This window comes from Vollenhovia emeryi, unplaced genomic scaffold (genome assembly GCF_000949405.1).
Source record: "Vollenhovia emeryi isolate VEMERY1.0 unplaced genomic scaffold, V.emery_V1.0 DF939162.1, whole genome shotgun sequence".
Lineage (NCBI taxonomy): Eukaryota > Metazoa > Arthropoda > Insecta > Hymenoptera > Formicidae > Vollenhovia > Vollenhovia emeryi.
Window position 1 is genome coordinate 137,636 of NW_011967204.1, and position 9,041 is coordinate 146,676.

Sequence of the window (9,041 nt, forward strand, 5' to 3'; positions counted from 1 at the left end):
CACGCACGGATGACTATACCCATGGACATGCACACGCGAGTATCACGACAAAATGGTCGAGATAAGCTATGATCCTTAATGATCTTACATACTAAGAATCCACTTAAGTAACTCTAATAGCTCGACACTTATCATCTTATTACGACCGTTATAACAATAACACTTGTTCATCACTGGCAATTGTTTGTTGATATTTTCTACGGATTGCAATCACGGATTGTAGAATAGGATATTAACGGACTTGGTGTAGCACTTGATTGAGTCTCTTTAATACAAGGCAGACTGATATTCGGATTTTTATTCCTGCTATTGCTAATTATACAATTGCTCCTAATTGTATAATTACTGTCAGTGTATACATACGTTCGAAGAATATAATAGCATAATGCAAAATTTATAAAATTGATTAGGGATTGTTTTACGAGGCATCGGAGAATAAAAGACGTTCATTGCCAGTGGATTTTTTCAAGGGAGAGCAGTACAATGCCGCCTGGAAGAAGTGCGTATCGCGTCTACTAATCTGTGAGATTCTGGAGTAGAATATTGTCGGACCAGGTGTAGCATTTGATTGAGTTTCTTTAATATAAGGCCGACTTCGAAGTTGTATTCAAATTTTCTTCCTGCCACTGCTAATTATACAATCGCTCCTAATTCTGTTATTATCACTGTCAGAATATAAGATTGAAGAATAATAGCATAACGCAAAATTTATAAAATTGCTTAGGGATTTTACGAGGCATCCGGGTATAATGGATGTTCCGAGTTGCAGGTGAATTTCTTCAAGAGAGCCGCAGTACAATGCCGCCGGGAAGAAGTGCGTATCGCGTCTACTAATCTGTGAGATTCTGGAATAGAATATTGTCGGACCAGATGTAGCATTTGATTGAGTTCCTTTAATATACGGTCAACTTCGGATTTTTATTCAAATTTTTATTCTTGCTATTGCTAATTATACAGTTGCTCCTAATTCTGTTACTATCACTGTCAGTATGCACGTTTGAAGAATATAATAGCATAATGCAGAATTTATAAAATTGCTTAGGGATTGTTTTACGAGGCATCGGAGTATAATGGATGTTCCGAGTTGCAGGTGAATTTCTTCAAGAGAGCGCAGTACAATGCCGCCGGGAAGAAGTGCGTATCGCGTCTACTAATCTGTTAGATTCTGGAGTAGAATATTGTCGGACCAGGTGGTAGCATTTGATTGAGTTCCTTTAATATACGCGTCTACTAATCTGTTAGATTCTGGAGTAGAATATTGTCGGACCAGGTGCAGCATTTGATTGAGTTCCTTTAATATACGGTCAACTTCGAATTTTTATTCAAATTTTTATTCTTGCTATTGCTAATTATACAGTTGCTACTAATTTGGTTACTGTCACTGTTAGTATATACATACGTTTAAAGAATATAATAGCATAATGCAAAATTTATAAAATTTCTTAGGGATTGTTTTACGAGGCATCGGAGAATAATGGATGTTCCGAGTTGCCAATGTATTTCTTTAAGAGAGCGCAGTACAATGCCGCCGGGGAGAACTGTGCATCGCGTCTAGTAATCTGTTAGACAACCCCATTATTTGCTCGCTTACCCACTTGAGTTGCATTAGGGAGAATTTTCACGGAGCTCTTCCATTATGCACGTACGTCCGCGAGAGTCGATTGCCGCATTTAATGTCGAGAGAAACATTTCTTGCTCGTCGATAACACGAGGAGGCGAGTCCGATCGTCATGACGCCGGCTGAGAAATGCAGATTCCCGACGAATCGCTCGCGCGTAAACTGGTGCTCGTATACGTAACGTTTTACGACATCGGGGGATGCGCGTATAAATAATCGCGTGTTGACCGGCGTTAAAATGTAACGTAAAATTTTATCATTCGGACGGTAATACGTTTCTTCCTCGTCGCGTTCACGCGCGATTTGAAAGCGCTGTATAATTTTCAGGGACGTTCGATCGCGTACGGAGATTTCCTTACGTATGTAACACGACGATTTGCCGCAACCGTCGCTCCGATTACGGTTTCAAGCGAAGCATTTATTGGCGAGGCACTTATTTCCTGCATTATTTCAGCCTGCGCTAACGCCGCTGGTAATCATTAAAATGTATTCGCGGAAATTGCGTGATATTTTCGAATCTCTTCGTCTCGCAGTTTCGCTAAAGCCGGTAGTATCGTGTCTTATAAATAATACCGTAACGGAGTCAACTCTGTGGTAATTTCTATTTTATTGGGTTTAATTTTTTTACTGCTCGCTACGGAAATAACATGTATTTATTAGGAACCGCTGCTGCTGCTTTCGATCGTCTCGACGGATGTTTTTCTTCTCTTGACGATCTTCTTGCTGCTGCACTTGATTAAGAATTTTAACTCTTCTACGAGTTCGTCTTTAAAGGATACCTGTAAAACACGCAATTTCTGTAGCTTTCAAAATAATGTCGTAAAGTAAATATAAAAATTTTAATTGGACGCAGTTCAATACGGAACCAACTTCAAGATTTTTTCCGCTAGAGCAAATTTCGCGAAACATTAGATGTAAATTCTACGCTATAGATTCTACGCTAACGTTATCTCAAATATAATGACCAAATTATAATCCTCTCAAATACAATTCCACGTGTTGTATGCGTTTTGTCTTACATTAGGAATAAAATTCTGTGCCAATGTTATTTCAAATATAATGACCGAATTATAAATCGTCTTACTCAAATATAATTCTACACGGAGAGAATTTTCTTTTAAAATTTATTCTGAAAATATTGTAATCGTGGGACAGCATGGCATTTCGAAGAACTTTATATGAGAGTTTATTTAAAGTTTACCATACATTTTACTAGTAAAAACTCTCATAAAGTTCTTCGAAATGCCATGTTGTCCCACGATTACACGATTTTCAGGGTAAATTTTAAAAGAAAATTTTCTCTCTCCGTGCAAATGTTGTGTATGTCTTTTTTCACAGATAACAGATGGATCATTTATACATAATGTAGGCCTTTATGATCACTTTGCAACACAACTAACATTCATGAAAATTGGTTCCTAACTGCATAGCTGTATCGTATTCAATTAGGTATTAAACATGTAATTACGCCATGTCTGATCGCAACGTTTCGAATTTGCCAAAGAAATGTCCATCCCGCAAAAATCCAGGACAACGCAATGCCGCTTATCATAATTACAAATACTCCGCCGACGTCCTCAAAATTCAGTGGATTCACTTGAACCTTCTCTTTTTCCTATAAAAATAAAAATTTCAATAATAATGTTTCATGTCAACGTCGTTAACGAAATGATCAGTTAAGGTGTCGCGTTGGATTAAAGTTTGCGGAAGCTAAATGTGAATTTTTCCCTCGAAGTCGCCTTGCGTAATAGCGTAAAATTCATCCAAAGTGAATCTCTTCCTAAATCTCGAAGCGTACACGCTTCGGCTTTAACTTTGGCTTACTTGCTTTCCAAACGCGCGCTGGTACTTCTGAGTTGCTATGTCGTCTTTACACGTACGAACTAAATTGGTGAAGTTTAAGTCAGTCCAACTATATAAATGCAGTTAAATAAAGACAGACGTGAAGTACTTCGCCTGTGCGTTTTATCTGTTCGTTTATTCAAGCAAAAGAAGGAAACGAGATAGAAGATGAGATGGAAAGTAAAGGATTAATAAAAATAAATAAAATAAGTGGGCGAGAGAAAGAAAGGAACAGATTTTGAAAAATTTTGATGAAAATAATCACGTAATCATTTTGCTAAAAAGTATATAAAGTTTTATTATGATTAATTTTAATTAATGTTATACGAATAATTTGTAATAAATTCAGTAATAATCCGTTTAGATTTAAGCTTAAATGACATTTATTGTTAAAATCATTAATTTGATCTGGTGATTTCTCAGTCTTGTTCGATTTGTAAATTGCGTCAGATTTTTGCAGTTTTTGCAGTAGCACATTTTGTAAATTTTTTTCATTTATGTATAAATCCTCTTTATATAATGGACTATTTTTAAGTATAAAAACATTATTAATATCTTAACGCAGTCAATTTTTCGGATAAATCTATCAGTTTCATGTGTCGTCTATTAACGACTACACGGAGAGAATTTTCTTTTAAAATTTATCCTGAAAATATTGTGAGACAACACGGTAAGTCGAAGAATTTTATGAGAGTTTCTTGAAATTCTACCACCTATTCCACTAGTAATTATATACTTACAATATAGGTACATTTTACTAGTAAAATGTATGGTAAATTTTCAAAAACTCTCATAAGGTTCTTCAAAATGCCAGGTTGTCCCACAGTCACAAGATCGTCTGGATAAATTTTAAGAGAAAATTCTCTCCGTGTTCGCATAGATCTTTTTATCTTGGGTCATGCCATTCTCCTAACTCTTAATTAGTTCGAAGAACTAGTATTAAAAGAAGTCATAAGAAAAAGAGAAAAGTAATTATTCGGAGAAGGCGCATGTTATAAAAATTGTGCGGTACCTAGTACTTATTGTTAATCAGAATTGCACTCGTACGGTTTACAAAATGTTAATCACACAATTATATATCTAATGTGATAAGGCGTTTTGGGGATTATGCAATGTTCGACGTAATCTATGTAATTTTTCTTTCAACATAACGTGAGAACATAGATATCATACGTCGCATGTATCACCGCCTCGTTTCTGTTTCCACCATTTCTTTTGTAGCTCGCCGATCACACCGTTTTCCTGCAGTCTCAGTATAGCGCCACTTAAATCTACACGGTAAGGCGCATCTGTCACCAGAATTATTTCATTAAAGGTAAAATTACTTAACTGTTTCGAATCGAAAATAGCGAATGTGCACCCAATAAAGAGCAATTGGCAGTAATAAGTTTGAGACATCTAATATCGTACACCATATTATTGTATAGGGTAATAGTTTATCAAGTAAGCTCTCCACTCTGTTAAAACCCGACGGAATTAGTTCTCTGACGTATAGAGACAATGATACGAAAACTAATTCAATATCTCGTAAAATAAACAAATTTTTTAATCACGATTTTATTTGATTTTAATTTTTCTTTAAATGTACGGTGCTACTTTTGCAGAATCATAATTTTTCCTTTTTCCGGTTTTTCTGCAACACATCAGTACCGCAGTTTAACATAAAATAAATTTCGAAGAGAATGCAAGGGATATGCGACATAAAAATGTGAATTCCTCTCTTTTCTACAAGTGTACAAAGTTAGGTGTACGATATTAGGTGCTTTCACTCTAATCCTATAACAATTTGTCTGAGTTATTGCTGAACGACCGACCTTTCCTCATCGCTATTCCGTAGCTTTTGGAATCTAAAAGTCCACCGATCTGCGTTACGTTACACTTTCTTTGTTTGATGTATTCAATTGATGAAGATTCCATGAGGTACGCGTAATTTTCGTTCTGCACCTTCCACACGCCATCCTCGTTACTCTCCATAAGTACTTCGTCAGCATGAGCCTTCATGTAATTATACATAATTTCATACGGTTCATGCGAGGAATCCTGCAAAACGAGATTGACCGCTTCTGAGCCCACTAGACATTTTCACAAATAATAACGCGAAATATCGGCAGTCAATACGCGATATCCTAATCAACACTCGTCTACCATCTCTACTTCTTGCCTTTGCGGATTATGTCGCGTATCGCTCACCTGAAAGAACGAGAACGTCGAGCCGTTAATTTTTGCGCCGTACTTGATTTTTTGTTGGTAAGCCAGTTCTTCCGCCACTTGGAAAGACCACACGACGGATTTCGTGGATAACGCGGCTGCCAAGTTGGCGATATACGTTGTCACAATGATCAAAGTAAAGAACCACCAAGCAACAGCCAAAGTTCTTGTTGAAATTCCCCTGAAATGCACATTACAAGTTTTTCGATCCCTTTCTTTGTTTTAAGGTGACGTCTTTAAACAATATCAAATGTCTTGTGTGCAGAAATGTTTTAATTATGAAAGAAACACAATTTAATATAGGGCTCTTATAGCTCGTCAAAAAATTTCAACGTTATAATACACATAAAAAATGTTTAAATAAAGATATTTTTCAATATAGTTTTCAAACATATCCTAAAATAAAACTTTCTAAAAGAAATAAAACTTATATTCTCCGGTCAGTACAAAAATTTGGGTATGGTCCTCTTGACAAAAACAAGGATCCCTAAATTAATTTATAGCAGAAAATCACACAGTTGAAAAATTTGTGTTCAATTTAACAGATATTACATGTCCAAACGGTCCACATAAATTTTTGTGTTAATTTAACATAATATGGATACGTTAAATGAACACACTAGTACTTTGTTAATATTTAACACAAAATATAATAAATGCAAATCTCAAAATAATTTGAAATAAATTTTGTGTAAAATTGACATATTTTCAATGACAAAATAAATTTTAAAAACTGTAATTTTTACATTTTACAGATGTAATAAATTAAATGACGGTTCGAAATCACTTTCACTCGTGTTATACAATAGAATAAAATCGTTTTATTCTGTAAATTTTAACAGATAAATTTTGTTACTAATAAAATAGAACATATGCATTGTGTCAGATTAAAAAATGAGTACACATTGTGTTGTTTTAACATTTCTTTTCAGTTATTTTAATAATTTGAGGTCAATTAACACAAGAGCAATATGTTAAATTACCACATGAATGTGTTGAACATTTAAGACAAAAGTTTTTACCGGCATTTCTTTTAAGAAGAAAACACAAATTTTCCAACTGTGCATTAGGACGACAATGTTCATCGCATAAATTTAGTGTTACTTTTCAAACGTGCTGTTTAAATTCTACTATTATATATTTCGGCCAGTCACAGGGATCTACAAACCCCTTGACTTGCCTGCAGAAGTGTGGTGTGCTCGGATAAATTAGAATTAAAACCGACATGTATATACGAAGTGGACCATACTTATTAATCGCGCGCGTCCCAGTCGACTCTGGGCGATGCGCGCAAAAAGCTGCAGCGACATCACGTTCCATTGTGCGCTCAACAACTTGGTTGGTTTCATACAAGAAAAACATCCTCAAAGCACACTCCGCAGGCGAGGTGAAGTGAGCATCGCGACTCACGCGGGTGCAAATCCGGTAGGTGACTTCAAGATGGCCCCGATCACCAGAAACGGAGTATCCGTCAGAGTGTAGGGTGTTTCCAACACCTTTGGCTCCTTGATGCACGGATATGGATTGGTCCATTCCACGGGGCAGAGTTTTCCAATCACGAATAATAACGTCGTCACGGCGATGTACGCTCCGATGAGGTGCAGCCAAACGTCCTTCGAAAACGGCCCCAGAAAAGACAGATAGCCTGGTGGGGCTCTCGTGGGTGTCCTGTAGAGAACGCTTATGCCTGAAACATTATTTGACCGAAAATGTGAATTCTGGAATCTCGATTTACGGCTCATACTTGTCGATTACACTACGAATATATTGTGTACCATTTTTTACCTAAGTTCATAAAAGGACTCGTAAAATCCACAACGCTTTCTCTCGCAGACGTGATCGTCAGATCTGTGATCGCTAAATCCGCTTCCTTCAGGATTGGAAAAAATTCATGTTATACGTAGAAGATATTGGGTATACGATAAAATGCTAATATATCCGTTTCCTCTATCGATCACGCTATAGGTTTTTGCACGGCGAAATGTAATTTTGCTGTTGCAGCGAAACCGTCGCTGCATTCGATGTGACAACGATAGAATTTCGCTAGTACAACTAATTTCTTACTATCGTATCAAAACATATTCGGCGGAACAGAAATTACTTTGTTCTTTATAGTAAAATGATTTGCTTATTATTATGCAAAATTATTTTTAACTTTAATAAAATTAATAACTTTAACAAATCAGTTGCTGTCTATATTTGTAATAACTAATGAAATTTACTAAAGATGGCATAAATATGTTGTATTAGCAAATTATTTTTCTCCGTGTGTATCCTTTTAAGTTATTGGATTGTAAAATGAAGAATAAGGTGGAAACATCTTTTGAAAATATCAACTTAAGATGCAAAATTGATTTTATCGTAGTATTAGTGATAAAATTAATAATAAGTAATGGAATTCCTGAAAATTATTAAATTTTCTAACGGCGTATCTGCGAAGAGGCAACTGTTTTATCGATATAAGAACGCGTTGCTCTTGCATTGTATGTACGGTGGAAGGTAGCAGCACTACTCGCGAACGTAGTCGATTGAGTCGATATTCCACCTATATGGGATGAAATGAAAACGCAGAAGAATATCCCTTTGACTTACACCGTCGATTATTTTCCCCAGCATTCCATTCCATTTCTTGGTTACGTTATTAAACGATCCGTAAACATTGTCGGCCTGAACTTCAAAGGTATAATTAAATCCCAACAGCTTGCTCATTTCTTGAATTATATCTATCGCGAAGCCTTCGTATCGATCATTTCCAGTTATTACAGAGGCTGATTCTTTAAGCATCCCGTACGGATCTGTCTGGAATTTATTCCACTTTAATCTCTTGAGACCAGGTGGCCAATCTATATCTTGCAATATAGTGAAAATGTTAAAATGCTGAACGACGCTGTCTCTTTCTAAGGGGACAGTTAGAAAGAGACAGAGCTATTCAGTTTTTCTTATTCCTTTGTATCTCAATAATTTAATATGCAGATTACAAAGTATCTTTAATAATTTTTCCATATCACTAACAGAAAAAATTGTATCCGTTTTTTAAATTATTACTTAGGTCGTTTTTCAAGTGACAATTAATTGAACTTATTAATGTAATGTCTACGCTAGTGATTGGAACATACTAACGATATCACGACAAGAAAATGCTTATCGCGCAAACTCTTGTCGTCGTCTACTCCGGGAATTCTGTGTCCTGGCTGCCATTCAATACCGAAGTTCGTTTTCCATTTTCCGACTTTATACAGTCCTTCATTTCCTAGATTTACGATGTCTAGTTGGAATTCGCTTCGGAATCCGGCCGTGTCGAATCTTATCATACCGCTCAGTCCGTGCATTTGCTCCTGAATGAAAGGATACATACCGGTTTATACCGGATACA

The 9,041-nt window shown here is 36.0% G+C and overlaps 1 protein-coding gene across 3 annotated transcripts in view; it reads right to left on the reverse strand.

The window, feature by feature from the left end:
* Nucleotides 1–2,206: 2,206 nt before the first annotated feature.
* Nucleotides 2,207–9,041, reverse strand: part of LOC105564563 (glutamate receptor ionotropic, kainate 2-like) — a 14,874-nt gene continuing 8,039 nt past the window's right edge. For all 3 annotated transcript variants that reach the window (XM_012017006.1, XM_012017008.1, XM_012017007.1), the window contains exons 8-16: nt 8,785–9,003; nt 8,261–8,467; nt 7,454–7,538; nt 7,079–7,355; nt 5,651–5,849; nt 5,275–5,500; nt 4,634–4,749; nt 3,087–3,233; nt 2,207–2,397 (exon numbers count right to left, since the gene is read on the reverse strand). In XM_012017006.1, the coding sequence (XP_011872396.1) occupies nt 2,275–2,397; nt 3,087–3,233; nt 4,634–4,749; nt 5,275–5,500; nt 5,651–5,849; nt 7,079–7,355; nt 7,454–7,538; nt 8,261–8,467; nt 8,785–9,003 (1,599 nt within the window). In that variant the 3' untranslated portion in view covers nt 2,207–2,274. The remainder of the gene's footprint in view (nt 2,398–3,086; nt 3,234–4,633; nt 4,750–5,274; nt 5,501–5,650; nt 5,850–7,078; nt 7,356–7,453; nt 7,539–8,260; nt 8,468–8,784; nt 9,004–9,041) is intronic.